The 16,097-nt window shown below is 32.0% G+C and overlaps 1 protein-coding gene across 2 annotated transcripts; it reads left to right on the plus strand.

Annotated features, from left to right (window-relative positions):
- The first annotated feature begins 1,350 nt into the window (after positions 1–1,350).
- LOC115981694 (AT-hook motif nuclear-localized protein 14-like) lies at positions 1,351–8,660 on the plus strand. Of its 2 annotated transcripts, none has more exons than XM_031104006.1 (5): positions 1,351–1,506; positions 5,493–5,624; positions 7,447–7,599; positions 8,002–8,242; positions 8,312–8,660. In XM_031104006.1, exons 1-5 carry the CDS (start codon positions 1,420–1,422, stop codon positions 8,374–8,376), a joined length of 678 nt encoding a protein of 225 aa, XP_030959866.1. In that variant the 5' UTR covers positions 1,351–1,419; the 3' UTR covers positions 8,377–8,660. The 2 variants fall into 2 exon arrangements, with proteins under 2 accessions (XP_030959866.1, XP_030959867.1); XM_031104007.1 differs by lacking the exon at positions 1,351–1,506 and adding an exon at positions 5,129–5,152.
- Positions 8,661–16,097: the final 7,437 nt, after the last annotated feature.

The raw sequence follows: 16,097 nt of genomic DNA on the forward strand, positions 1-16,097 counted from the left end.
TTTTTTTTTTTTTTTTTTTTTTTTTTTTTTTGTATTATAAAAATATTAATGCATTGTGTTTGTGATTCTGCAGTTGGTGTTTTTGTGCTGTTATCCTTAAAAGAACCACTTTTTTTTTGTTTTTTGGGTTTGTTGCAAAAAAGTTGATTTTTTCTGGTCAATGTTCAAAGCTTGCTACTTTCATTGAATTTTTGAAATTTTTCTGGTCAATGTTCAAAGTTTGCTATTTTCATTGAGTTTATGAAGAATATGGTGAAAATTTTTGATATTATGAGACTTTTGATGCATTTTATTTAATTAAATTTCTGATATTATTATATTGTTCTGCAGTACTTTTACTATTGGGTTTGAAAAGATACTTTTTTTTTTTTTTTTTTCAAATTTGGTGGCCCAGCTTGCCATTTCAAAGTATGATTAGTCTTATTGTCATCTGTCAAGTATGTTATTGGCTTGGAACTCAAAATAGGTAGATCTTGAAATAAGAGAAATAAAAGATATGACATTTTAGATCAGTGACTTGTAGACAATACTTCAAAAGTTTACCAAATTTATTGGTGTGTGTTGACTCTCAATAACATCAGATTGGTTGAGGATGATGCTCTTTGAAAAAATTGGGAATAAAATGTTATATTATGGTTGCTATGTGCCTTTCAATTTAAAAAAAAAAAGAAAAAAAAAGGGAAGTTTTATGATAAAGTAACAAAACAAATAATTCATTTGTGAGAAGAAGTGCTGATTGACCTTAACACTTTTATTCTTGAAGGTGTATGTGGTTGAGACAATAAGATGGGCTAAAATAACTAGCAAAAGTTTGTACGATAATTGTGTGGCTCAAATTGTGAACATAATATAGTGGCTAAGTAGCATGATTAATTCCCCATCATTTGGAGTGGCTCAGTGGCATGCATGTGTATGAGAATTTGTTGATAACTTAATGCAGTGGAAGGCCTAATTGTTTCATTATGTTACACATACATTTTGTGGTTTTCCAATTGGCTATTATTTAGTTGTTTACAGCTCTAGAACCTGATGTTTTTAGTGGTTACTTACATCACACTTATGGCCATGATTTCTACCACTACTAGTAAGCCATAATTCTTGTTCGTCAATGTGCAAATAGGTGATCCCTGAATTGGCATCTAATAAGATTGTGATATACATTAGTATTACCTTTAATTGGTTGGGTATTATCTTCTGTGAAGAAGTTGTGTAGCTATTGTGATTAGTAAATGCTTACTGCATTCATTTATTTTGCAATATTGAAACACGAACAAAAATTGATATAAACTTATTCTTTTTTAGTTGGATGTTCGCTGGGTAACATTTGGCATTTTTTTTTTTTTTTGGGATAAGAACATTTGGCATTTATTTATTTGTTTTTCATTGATTAGTGAGCATTAAGTATACTTTACAAAACTTATGTGGTGCTCCTACTTCCAACTGGTTGATACAGGCAATGCAGGGCAAGGATTTACACCACATGTTATTTCTGTAGCTGCTGGTGAGGTAGATATATATATTTTTTTTTGGTATTGCTCGTGATCACATACACATGCATGTATGTATATTTGCACATGCTTATAATATTCAAATAATCTCAGGAAGGGGTTTGTCTTGTATATACTTCCCATGCACTAGGGCTGTGCCCTTTTTTTTTTTTTTTTCCTTATTAATTTTCTTATCCTAGTATTTGTTATCCTGAAGTAAAAAACATGTGCAGTCTATCTGTTCTGTAGAGTGGGTTTTGGGTGAAATGGGTGGGAACTATGTTTCTTTCTTGATCCTGGTTAATGGGAAACTCAATATGGCAACCCCAATTTCTACTCCATTTAATAGTTGGAAACCTCACCAGGGAGATTATTTGATTCTATTTTATTTTATTTTATCGTCGAAGACTTCAGTAGGCTAGAGTTGATAATTTAATCAAGTTATTTATCAAAATAAATAAATAAATAATCAAGTTATTTGTTTAATACTGCTAACATTATGTTCTGCTTCTTATTTTGTGAATGGCATCATAAGCACATGGGATTTCTCTGTTTTTCTAAGTTTGATATAGGGATGGTAGGAGAGTCCAATCTTAATTGATGTGGGGTGTGGGGATGCGGCCTTCATACATGCACAGATATATTTCCTGATTTTTTTTTTCATTGCTGAAGACAAGAATGCCTCCATTGCGTCTAAGAGTATTTGCTTGAGGAGCATTTTCAGTCTTTCAACCCTATGTTAGTGTTTCGTTTCAAGGATTGGGACCTAGAATCAGTTGATGTGTGCAGGGGTGGGTAATGACAATATGTTTAGTTTAAACCAAAATGTTAGATTGACATATCTGTTTTTATGGGGTGCAATGAGGATCAAATGATATCCATATACAAAGAAGTGTTTTTGGTGAAAAAAAAGTTCCAAGAAAGTTGCTTGTACAGCAGTTTGACATGCAATTATTATGGGATAATCTAATAAAAAGTCATTCTAGTAAAATTAATGTTGTTTGTGTAGGCTAGTAGTAGATTGCGTTTTCTTTTGGTGAGATAGCTGCGGTCCTTAGTTTTTATTTTCTTTGGTTTTAATTGGGTTATGCTTAGGGAGGTGGTTGATGTAGCTTTTCTGCTGTAATGGAATGTTTGGACATTACTTACCGGGAAAAAAAGAGTAATATTTGGACAACAGAAGTGTAGTTCTGTTTGGAATGTGGTGCCGGTTTGTCTCATGTGGAGAGGAACAACCAGCATGTAGAGCTTAATTCTGATTGACCATGGGTGGGAGAATCCATATTTCTATTTCCTTGGATTTTTAACTTTCTGTTGTAATTTGTTAGGAGTACCTGATTTCTTCTCTACTAATAAAAGTGAACAATATATTTTTTTTTGCAAGTAGCAGTTGTGTCATCTAGAGGTTGAGCTTTGGTGTGATGGCAAGTGCCTTCCACCAAAAGCGACAGGTTGTGGGTTTGATTCCGGGAATCAGCCTCTCCAATAAATTGGGGTAAGGTTGCTTATCATGACCTCTCCTAGATCCCCCAAAAGTGGAAGCTTTGTGCATTGGGTATGACCCTTTTTTTAGCAGTTGAGTCATCTCCGACTTGTTATTTACTAGAGTGATTAGATATATCTTCTGGTACTTTAAACTGCTGGTGAAGTTTCAAATCTCTCTCAGGAGAGGTGAGGAATGCTTTAGGAAAGTATGCATTGTTTTGATGAATCCAAATTATGGTGCAAATTTTGTATGTGGAAGATGGTCAAGCCAGACTCAGGAAGATGTTAGGGGTTTTATATCACGTTAAATTATTATTATTTTTTAACGTTTGGTTTATGACTTCTTATTCTACATTCTGTTAGATGTTTTTAATGATTTTCCCTTTTTAGTTGTTGGAGCAAGTCAGTCTTTTGAATTTTTTTTTTTCCCCTTTTTTCACAAATAGCACTTTTATTGATGATAAAAAGGGATTTTGTGTATGCACAAAACTCTTGTGAAGAATAATACAAAAAACAGATTTATAATCTATATGAAAGGGGATCTATTAAATCGACACATGAATGCCTTTCACTAACTCCATGCAATGATACCAAGTTTTATGTAAAATCTGATTTTTTTTTTTCCTTCTTTAGTTAGTGTTTTATGTAAGGTTGAAATTTATTTTCCTAGTTTGAATAAAATTTATATTACTTATGAAAAAAATAAAAATAAAAATGTAAAGGTGGAATTTATGTCTAAAACTCTAAAGTGGGCCATACGGCTACTTAACTCTTGCTTCTAAGACTACCAGTTTACCCAAATGTGATTCTGATATCTTTGGTTCAAACCTTTTGTTAGTTACTAGACAGTGTAAAGAAGTACTGTCTTGTTAGTGTTTATGTGTTATCATTAATTTTTGGAGATTTCTGGATACTTGTTAGCATTTCCTCTCTGGTTCTGTAACTGATGTTTTATTTGTTATATATACCTATTGCCAAGAGCCCTGTAGCTCAACTGGCACCTCCTGGTATCCCCCCCCCCCCCCCAACTATAACTATTGATAAAAATGTTATAGATACCTGTTATTGCTTAAATTATACTTAATGTAGCTTTGGATTCAATTTTGTATGAGAATTTTCTTTAAAGTCTGAATGGTTATTATTCTGAAGGTAAACTGAAAATGTTGTTGGGTTCCCAGGTATTTTTCAATTGGAAGTCATCTTTTTTTTTTTTTTTTAATTGGGATTGGAAATAAGTACGTGCAGTATTCCACGGTGTTTTACTTTTCCTGTTAGTTGGTCTTGGTTAATTTGGCTCCTCTTTGTAGCATTTGCCTCCAGATTTGTAAAGACAAATAATAATTTAACAGGAAAAGAAATCAATTATTAATGTGATAGACAGGAATGGATATCTTTGATTGCATCAGATGCACAATGATTGATATTCACAACAACCAAGGATTCAAACTGTATGTTGAAGTGAGACTAAATTAAATACAAATTTTCATTTAGTTTTGATATACTAATTTTGGGAGCTGAGTACTATAATAAGTTGTGTAAAAATTATCAAAGTAAGATGGGAGAGAGAAATAAAATATTGTCTTGACAAAATTTTTTTTGCAGCAAATTTTACATTAACTATTATGCATGTTTTGACTTAATCTGACAGAAGAAGTTAAAAAAAGGGAAGCGATCACCTTAACCTTCTCTAAGGAGATTAGTGGTTGGTGAAATTCGTTCAAGTTGATATTAAATTTTATGGAATTTTATAGATGGTTCTTGGATGCTAACAGTCAATGTGTTAGTGTATCAAAATGTCTTTCATTCTTGAAGGGGTTTCATATTTTTTATAATTGCAATCTGATCGTTGATTTGCCTTCACCCCATTTGTTGATCTGTCTTCTTTGTATGGAAAAGCAGCTGATTTGAACTATCCATGGAAGAATTGTTTTCTTATTTCTAAACTTATCTCAAATTCATTTGAATAGGGCACGGCTTTGGTCCTTTATAATAACCATTCTTTTACTTTTGATTGGACCATGTGTAATGTGGGACCTACTGGCCTTGCTTTCCATAGGATAATTGAATACTGGAGGTGGGAGGGAGGGATGCAACTGTCATGAATGAGCCAATCAAAAGTAAAAGATGCATTCTTTTGCTTTATGAAAAGGGCTGAAACCAGATCTAGTTGAATACACATGGTAGCAGCTCCTCTTGAGTTTTATTTTGTCGGTGAAAATATTTGATACATCTTTATCTTAATATTGTCACTTGTTCATCTAGGATGGAGTTTTTTTTTTGGTGGACTTTGTCCTTGCACAGAATGACCTAACATGCTTGGTTTCCCCCACCCCCTGCCTTTTTTTTTTTTTTGGAAATATTTCATGGTTGCGTCTCAGTATCAGATTTATATCTGTCTTTGATAATTATCCTTGCCTTGCTTGTTGGATACTGATATTTTATAAATAATAGTTAATTTGGATGATATGTTTCAGTTTTTGGCTGTTTGCCCCTAACACAATATATTGATGCATTTGCTAGGATGTGGGACAGAAGATTATGATGTTCATGCAACAAAGTAAGCGTGAAATATGTATTTTGTCAGCATCTGGTTCAATCTCTAATGCTTCTCTGCGACAGCCAGCAACTTCTGGAGGCAATATTACTTATGAGGTAAAACAATTTTCTATGACAACTTGTTAGTTTTCTTTTACTGTTTGATGCGATTGAACTTAATTGAAAACATAGGTGCATATGGAAAGTACCCAAATAGGAATAAAAAATTCCATGAGTGCACACGCACACTCGCACATGCACACGAAACATAATCTTTGACAAAACTCAAGGTTGGGTCCTTCATAGTGTAGAAGGTACCAGAAGATAATTACAGTGAAAGTCAAATAACTATGGTCCTATTCTTGCCATTAAAGGAAAATAAAAAGGTGGTGCCCACACAGTGTATGTTGTAGGCTAGTTGAATATTATAGCAATGGCCTTGTAGCCCAAGAATAGTTCTCCTTTCAAAGGTAAGGTTTTGGGTTCAATTCATTGTGGAGAATTGTGGGTTGAGGGTTTTTGTATTATTCAGGCAGAAAAATGGGAAAGGAAAATAATAGTAATAATAGCACGTTCTTATGAAAATGAATAAAGGAAAAAGTTGAGAGGAAACATCTTTTATTGACATGTGCATGCATATAGTTATGCCTAAATTTTCCTGATTGACCTTATGTGGTCCAGTTTTCAACGGTAAGCCCTTTGGTGTTAAGTGAGTTTTAGCTTAGTAGGAAGTATCTATGTGCATGTAATCTATTACATGTATCTTCTCTCTCTCTCTCTCTCTTTTAAATCCGGTTTTAAACAAAAACAAAAGGGCTTAAAAATGAATTGAACATGTTTTTTTTTTATACATTTTAAGTGAGGTGCTGTCTGAACCAAAGGTCATTGACATGAATTGAACAATTTATTGATTGGTGAAATAATGTTGAATACCAATTCTATGTTACAAAGATGTTTGCCTTTAAGAATACGATGTTATTCAAGATTACCCTCATATAATGTAAATTATTAGGGGTGAAATATTAATATGTTATGATATTATGAAAATATAATTTCAGAGTAGTGATGAATGTGATGCTCAAGTGTAGGCCATCTGTACTTTGGACATCCCTGTAGAAAGATTTTATTTAGCTCTAACTCACACGGGACTTCGAATGAGGCTTAACCTTATAAAATTTTAGTGCTTGTTTAGAATAAGGCGAAGCCATGCTAAAAGCATTAGGGTTTGGAATAAGGCATTTTGTTTTGAAGAGGGTTTGAAATATACAATTTATTCTTACAGTTTTTGATTAAGGTATTTTGATCCAAAATTGTTTTGACTAAAATCATTAGGGTTCTTGTTGATATTTTGGTGATGTTTCCATATTACTTTACCAACTTGTCTTTTTCAATTCTACATGAAACAAAACAGGATCGATTCCTTTCTGATGTAACATACTTAGCATTTTTATTGCATGTGAACTCACAATGGTTGTGTAGAATTAATTGATCAATTAAATTGAAAAAAAAATCAGCTCTATGAAGATCCTAAAGTGACATTAGGTGATATTTGGGAAGATGAAATATTTGGCCACTAATTCTAATGTTGGTCTAATAGTGCTGATCCAGTAATATGGATTGATACTGTATGAAAATTCGTCGCGACTGCCTTCTTCTACTCTTAAATTTTCCAATCTAGTCATTTGATTCCGGTTGGCTAGAACAGCTGGTTCTAAGTCTAACCACCAAAAAATTGAAATGGATATTTATTGTGTGCCAGAATGTCTCAGATGGTGATATTCTTGTCAAATACTAGTTTCTTAAAAGGTTGCTCATTCATCTGGTTAATCCATTACTGCTGCCTGCTGGAGAATCTGATAAATTGAAGTGTTGTTTCTTAGATTACAACTTGTTTTACTGCTCTGTCAAAGTATAACTCTCCTGAATACCCCAATATTAGGGTCGGTTCGAGATTATTTCAGTGTCTGGATCTTACGTACGTACCGAGCTTGGAGGGAGAGCCGGCGGGCTCAGCATTTGTCTATCTAGTACAGATGGCCAAATTATTGGAGGAGGTGTTGGTGGACCACTAAAAGCTGCAGGCCCAGTACAGGTACTGTAGCAAATTGTTATTTGAATGAAAAAACGTTCTAACGTAAGGCACAACTATTAGCTAAGATTTAGCCATTTTTGTGTCTGAGCATGTGCACACAAGAGGGGGTGGGGTAGCTGATTGCGCCTTTCATTTAATCTCGGTGCTTTGAATGTTGCCAAGTTTTTGAAATAGTTATTGTCATGTCATCATGCATTAAACGATTCCTCTTTTTTTTGCCCAAGTTCATAGCAATTATTTCTGTTTGTTACCATGGCTTTTGAGTGGAGTTGTGGTGTGCCTTTGTGTTAGAACTCCTTTCCCTCTCCCTTGTGTGTGTGTGTGTGTGTGTTTGTTTCTCAAAAAAAAATTTCTGTTTGTTGATAATCAGTTCTTTGACTGACTAGTTAATTGCATCCACAGGTTATTGTTGGTACATTTATGCTCGACACCAAGAAGGATGTCAATGCGGGTATGAAAGTTGATGCTTCTGCCAGTAGAATGGCATCACCAGTTGGTGGGGCATCAGTATCAAGTATAGGGTTCCACTCAGCTGTTGACTCATCTGGAAGTCATTTCATGATTCAGCCTCGGCCCATGCATGTGACAACTTCACGGCCCACAGATTGGAGGGGTGGTCCTGCTGCTGGTTATGAATTGACAGGTATCAATTTCGTCTAGACACAGATAGATACAGATACAGACACTGAAAATTGTTGCTTTTCTCTTGCAGGAAGAACAGGTCGTGGAGCACACCAATCTCCAGAAAATGGGGACTACGAGCAACTTCCAGATTGAGGATTACATTTGGGCTTCGAAAGCACTGTTTTTCCCGTAGATAGATGTATAATATCTATGTATTCCGGAACTCAATCAGCTAATGCTGTTTATAGTATGCACCATCCATGAGAGGTTATATCCTCTGAGAATCACATGCTTGTGCATTTTGTTTCAATATTTTCCTGCCTCCATTTCTCATGGCCTAATTGCATATTGGGTGGATGGCTATTTTGTCGTTAGTCTAAGATAAATAATTTATTAGCTATATGCTATCTTATATTTAAGCTCTTTTTTACCCATAATAGATCTAGATTTGTGTATGTGGGTGAAATTTGGGGACACAATGGAACTGGTCACCTACTAAAAAAGAAGACCTTAGACTACCACTTTGACACATCCTCTCAATCGACTTATAAAGGATGACCAACTAGCGAAGCTATTGCCTGGTTTTGGGGCAATTTTCTATCAAGAAGCCCAATGCACTATTAGTTTCAATAACCATATTCTCATCTGTTTTTCTGACTTGACTATCGGACTCCTTAACAAAATGAAGGGATACTTTATTTTTTAAAGATGATCTAACCAAAATGAAGGGATCTATGGATCTTTGATTATGTTAGGTACATTGCCCAAGCATTGGTGTTGGCAAACCTACGTGACCAAGTGGAGTGGGTGTTGACTGACCTATGTGGTTTAAGTATTGTAGGTGTTGGCCAACCTACTTGGTTGATCTAGGTAGGTACACCTATTTTGGGCTTATCAGTCCCTCGCCCCCTTTTTTTCAAAGCCCACTTTGACTTTACTGAATGCTGCACAAATGGGAATGGAAGTCCAACCCTCTATTTTCTTTTTTGAAAACCTTTTTGTAAACCCAATAATTTAGGAATGTAACAAAGTAAATTCTATTGTTTTGAAAATAACAAATTAAATTTTCGTGTTTTGCAATTTATAATGCAAAAAAATAAAATCAAATTAGTTGAATCTATATTAAACCCCAAAAATAAAAATTGGTGAGATTTATTATGTTTCTTTTTGAAATCTCATAGTTTAATTGACTAATTTTAAAACATAAAGTTTCATGTGCTATTTTTTAAAATTCAAGGTTTACTTTGTTACTAAAATTGTAATGTATAAAAAGTGTCACAACAACACCCCCCCCTCCCCACCCCCCCGGGCCCCACACACACACCCTATTTTTTCCCCTTCCTCCTCAACCTTTCACTTCAGTCTATTATCATTCTTTTAATCGAATGGCTTTGGCTTTGAAATGCTAAAAAGATGGATGGAATCAACTCAAAAAGAATTTTTTTATTTTTTTATTTTTAAATTGTAGCCGGAAAGCGTAACCAAAAGCAGTATGAGGGAGCAAATCCCGTGTGTGTATATATATATATACACAGGGCTGGCTGAAGCTATAGGCCACTTAGGCAGTGGCCTAAGGCCCCCACTGATAAAGAGGCCCCAAATAGTAATAATATATTATATAATATTATATAATATCCCATCAAAAAATTGTATAGTTTGAAAAAAATTGCCTTAATCTTGAATGTTTTTCACACATGAAACTTATTCCGATATTTGATGGTTTAGATTTATTTTCAAAACTAAAAGTTTTAAAAAAAGTTTTGCAAATAAATGAAAACTCTCTAATTAATGTACTAAATTATATAAAAAGGTTAGAATCTTTTCCAAATGCATATATTGCTTTCAGAATATTACTAACTATACATGTTACAGTTGCTTCTGTAGAAATAAGTTTTTCAAAATTAAAATTAATAAAATCCTATTTAAGATCAACTATGTTACAAGAAAGATTAAGTGGATTAGCCATATTACCAATTGAAAATGAAATGTTAGCGGAACTTAAATGCAAAAATTTAATTAGTAATTTTGCCTCTCAAAAAGCAAGAAAAATAAATTTTAATTGAAAAAAATATATGAATTTATAATTAAATATAATAAAAAACCTCATTTGAAGCTTTCGCCTAGGGCCCAAATTCATTGAGCCGGCCCTGTATATACACACACATATTACTTACTCCTAGAGGTCCACATACATGAATCCTTAAGGCCTTACCATCCTCATAATTGTTAATTAATAATATGGTAATTTATAGTATAAGAGAAGATAATTCAATGTTATGGTGAGACAATGTTGAACATAATTCAAAAGCACAACTCTGACCTAACACCAAACTAGTAGGTTAGGTCTTTTTTTTTGTTTTTTGGATGTGAAATTACTAGTAGTATTTAACAGCTGAAAAATTAATGTTTTGAAGGGTCTAGACATGAGGGGGATAAGACACTGCAAGCACTCCTTTAGGTGTCTTCAGAACCAATTTTGTGCTTTTGAGGATTTGAAAAGGCATTAATCCCAATTCCCAACCATACCATACTTTTGATAATCGTGATTCGTGTTTGGATCAAGTTCAATCATTTTTAAATACTACAAATAGTAATACCATTATCATTGGCATTGACACAATAAAATATACCCCTTTAATATTTGATGGAAGAATGCTAGTGGTTTAAGAGGACATTGATATATATATATATTATTGATAAGTTAAACATATGTTCTGTGGCCTTAAGCTCACTAACCCCACCTTCCATAGTTGATTCTATTATCGTGGAGGAGAAGGTGTCAATTGAGTTTAAGCTAATATACATTTTAGGTAGAGGATGAGGAATTCAAATCTTAAATGTGTCTAGTATTAAAAAAAAAAAAAAATGTAATTGACATAAAGATCATTGTTGATATTATTATCGAGACAATTTGTTCTTGATTCTTGTTTGCATATTTATGTGATTTATATAGTTATAATATATGATATTAGGTTGTGGGTTCCAAGTTAGCTTAATTAGTAAACTCTCTTATTTATATGATTTATATAGTTTTTATATATATATATTGACAAAATTGTTGAAGTCATTACTGTTGTCATCTGACATGACACTATTCATCTATAGTATTCACCCTACTTTCGGAAGATCTATCTTAATGAAATGAATAATAAAAAAGTCAAATTTATTGTTCACTATTTATATGTGATTCCTGCTACTCAAATACTGCATGTTTCTGCCTATAAAAGGCCCGCTTCTTTTCATTTGTAACTAGAACTTAAATTTTAGCTTTCATATTCTCTCTTACTTCCTCTGCTATCTACTCTTGTATTCTTCATTCTTCCATGCTTGGAAATACTTATTTCTATCACTATTTTTTGTAAGTGTTTATTTTGATAATAATATTCAGTATTCAATATTTATATTTACATTTAGTTATCTAACGCGATCTATTTATTAAATAAAGTATATATATCATCTTTGTAATGAACTATTTATTGAATACAAAGTGCTTGGGTAATTGGTTTTGAGTGCTTTGACCAAATTGTTCAAAACTATACCGTATTGGCCACTAAATCAATATAAATAAAATTATAGCCTATAGAGGGCTTTTCGAATGTTTTGATCAATCAAGAAGAAAAATAAAAAATAAAAACAAGTTGTAACACATGCTATTTATGCTAACGTATTTGGACTAAATAATTGTGGATTTTAACTTCTATGTATATTTAATTCTGGTAATCTAGAACACAACTTTGATTTGACTTAATAAATTTATGTTTATGTTTTCACACACAAATCACTTGGGTAGCACCCAAATACAACATGTGAACAAGAATTGTGATTTCCTAATTTATTCAACTTTCACTTTATATATATATATATATATATATATAAAGTGACAATTGATTAGAATTTATGACACCCACTTCAAAATGATTATCTTTTATCAATAGAATAAGACATTAATTAGTTTTTTAGTATACATGAAATTTGAATTCATTTCACATTATTCAACAATAAGAAACTTAACAAATTTAAAATAATTGGAATTGACTTTTCAATTATGGGTTTGACCGTTGGTTTGCTAAACTCGATGATGACAAAGAGTAATGATGTTGACACTTGACAGTAGGGTGGTGGAGCAAGGGTTTCTACCTTTGGTTTGTGTAATTTGATTGAAGGAGGGGCTGCCTTAGGTGAGGTATAAATTGTTTTATGCTTCCTAAGAGGCATAAAACAATTTACGCCCTTGTGAAAGCTTTCTTTTTTTTGTTAACTTGATAATCATTTTTGGTTTAATCAATATTTTCAATTGGGCCAAACACTCGAAAATGAAAAAGAATATTTTTGAGAAATACATTTTTATGCTAATACAAACGCAGCCTTAATGTGATCATTAATCCTTCCATATCATATTATGCCATGCACTCTCTAATAATGTCTTAAATTACGAAATATTTTTGATATTGGTGCACCGTTTTGGAATTACGCGGTTTATATGAGAATAAAATTAATCAAATAAAGAATTTGAGCTTCAAAGTTATAAATAAATAAATAAATAAAAATCAAACACAGTTCGCCGGAATTAAAAAACAGAAAACCCTAATCCCTATTCTAAAATTGGATAACGCTATATAGCATATGCCGATTATAAAATATATCCTCTACTGGCAGGAATGTTGCCAATAACATGCATGCCATTTCCAATAACCCACATGAGAGGGTGTAATTATATATGTTAGCTAAAATAATGGATTATTTATTAAATTTGAAGTTTTCTCTTAAAATATGCACCATCTGAATCCTATTCCTAGTCCCTATGATTTACATATTTCTAGGCTATTGCCTATAGTTAGGCACTGTCTCACATAAAATTGAAATTTGGGTTTGGGAAACTTTGAATAATCTTAGTTTTTTTTTTTTTTTTTTTTTCTTCTTTTGGCCAGAGATCAAATCCAATGTTGGGTGGATTAGTCAGTTTGTCAGAATAATTAAATAGTTCTACAACGCGTAACCACTCATCTCTTGGATTCGAAAATGATATGGACTGTGCTCAAGATTGGTTTGGAGCAACAAACAATTATGTTAAAAAAATTTTAATGTTAAATTTATTATAAAAATTTGTAAGTTGCTATGATAATAATTATTGTATCAATAGATTAATAAAATTGATAATAATTAAAACATTATTGTATTTTTTTTTTTTTTTTGACAAAACCTTTTAATTAGTTGATTTGACCAATCCAATCTGACCCATTTATATTATACACACAAACCATGAATAATTAAATATATGTCACATTGTCACTCCACAGAGTAACACCTATATGGATATCATCAGCACGTGCTCCACGTGGCCAGTGTAGCCCCGTTAACTTTCCCAAAGCAAAGCACCATAGCATTGCCCACCTTATTCATCATCTACTATTACTAACTGCCACACTTCCTAATTCAGCAAAAAAACAAAAAAATAAAAACCGCCACACTTCCTAACGGTCATTCCATAAGCAAATGTGTGTATTAAACACAAGGAGCAATGCCATAAACAATTTATTTTTCCCCCAATATGTTATAATTAAAAAAGAAATTGAGTTTTTCTTAACTTCAATTATAAATTATACTTTCTAACTTTGAAAAAGTTTTAATTTTTTTTTTAATTATTAAAAGTGACGCCATGGAAATATATATTTTAGAGAATAACCTTTTTATAAAATTGTGTTTTGAAAATATAATTTTATCTAAAATTGTATTGATGTAACAAGAGCTCACAAGACTAGTGTTTGCTTATAAATCGCATTTCCAAAACATGACTTTAATTAACCTTGAAAAATTGTGTCTTGGAAACACAATTACAATGCAAAACAATACACAATAAAATTTCATAGTTTTCACTTCACTCTTTTAAATTTTATTTTTCCAAAAACCCCAAGTTTCAATTCACTTCTTTAAATTTTATTTTATTTTCCTATTTAAGTTAACTTTAATGTACTTCCAATTTAGTCATTTCATCTCGTGTCTCGTTCCATCTAATCTCATTGTTACGAGAAATTATTGTATACTCCCGGAGTACTATAAATGCGTATTCCCTCCTCTCACATGAATGGTGGATCCCACTAATTAAATTCATGGTAGGACCCACCATTCATGTGAAAGGAGGGAGTACGCATTTATGGTACTCCGGGAGTATCTAATAATTTTCCCATTGTTACTACTTGTATTTTTCACTTCCTAAAAACACATTGTTTTAATAGATTTAATGTTGCGGATTGAATAGAAGGACTAGATTGAAAATGTATGAAAGTTAAAAATTAAAAAAATAAATGAAATTTTAAATATTGAACTAAAAATCTGTCAAAGTTAGAGCCTATAATTTGTAATTTCTTAATGAATATAAAGTGATTTTTCTTTGATTTTATTATTTGACTTATTTTTAAAAGTAAGGTTTACATGGAATTAGGGGTGTTCGCGGTGCAGTATGGTACGGTTTTGGGTCATTTTTAGCACCATACTTTGCGATGTGGTTTAACTAAAACTATAATAGTACCGTACCTTATTTTTGCAGTCACATGTATGGTGCGGTGCGGTTTAGAATTTAGCCAAAACCATAACCGCATTACACCTCATTTCTGCGGTCACATGTGCAGTGCGATATATAAAATACGATTTGAACGGTTTGAAGTTGATATATTTTTCAAATTTTGGGTTTTTCTTACCCAATCCAAAACTAATTTTTTATTTTATTTTGGGCCAAGTTTTAAACTATTGAGCTAGTTTTTCTTTATTTTGGGCTAACTTTTTTAGTCAACACTCACTAAGGTTATTAAACTTTTTTTTTTTTTGAAAACTAGGGTTATTAAACTATTAATGATATATTTAATATTAAAAATAAATAAATATATTAATATATAGAGAGAATGCAGTGCGGTGCGGTTTGTGCTGTTTTCTTATTAAAAACTGCAAATTGCATTGCACTATGCTGTGCGGTGCGCTGCAATGCACTGTTACTTGTTGTACAGTACAGTTATACTATTTTGTGGGCAATTTTGGTGTGGTTTTTGTGGTTTAATGAACACCCCTACATGAAATCATTTTAATGAACAAAGATTGAATTAAAAAGGAAATAGAAATTGACAAATGGACATACTGTATTGGTTGTTCCAAAATATATTTTCTTTAGAAAAGTCCAGAAATTTTAGGATATTCGAAAAGGATGAATTTAATTATTCAAGATAATTACTCTTATAACGACACTTCCCTCACATTTGGATCCAAAGGGCAGGATTTTTAATCTAGACCTATTCTGAAAGTGTCTTTTATTTATTTACTTTTGGGAGAAAGTATTGAAATAGTCTTAGTTTAAGATTTTGAAAACAAAAAAGTACAAATAATTTAAGTAAGTTGGATCCTAAACCTGACAATACAGAGTATAGACTAAAACAAATAAAGAGTGCTGCACTGTATTAAATATTCCATACGATTTTGATCATCTAAAGGTTTGTTTGAATACTGCTTATTAATGAAAATTGAAAACTGAAAATACTCTAACAAAATAATTTTTAAATGTATGAATAGTACTGTGGGACTCAATTTTAAAGAAAAATTTGTTGAAATTTGTACTTGTGGGTCCCATGAACAGTGCATGGGACCCACACAAAAAAAGGTAGATGCAGACGTTATATGTTTTCAGTGCAATCCAAACACATACTAATTATAAAAAGATTAAAAAAAAGACATAAAATAATACATAAGGCTCTTTTGGAAACAATAGGACATAATAAATAAAAATAAAAGTTCAAAAAGAATAAAGTAATTTTAATAAAATAATAAAGGCGTAAATACATTTTTAGTCCTTATATTTTGCATTTTTTTCATTTTGGTCCCTATATTTTCAT

Source organism: Quercus lobata, chromosome 3, assembly GCF_001633185.2.
Source record: "Quercus lobata isolate SW786 chromosome 3, ValleyOak3.0 Primary Assembly, whole genome shotgun sequence".
NCBI lineage: Eukaryota > Viridiplantae > Streptophyta > Magnoliopsida > Fagales > Fagaceae > Quercus > Quercus lobata.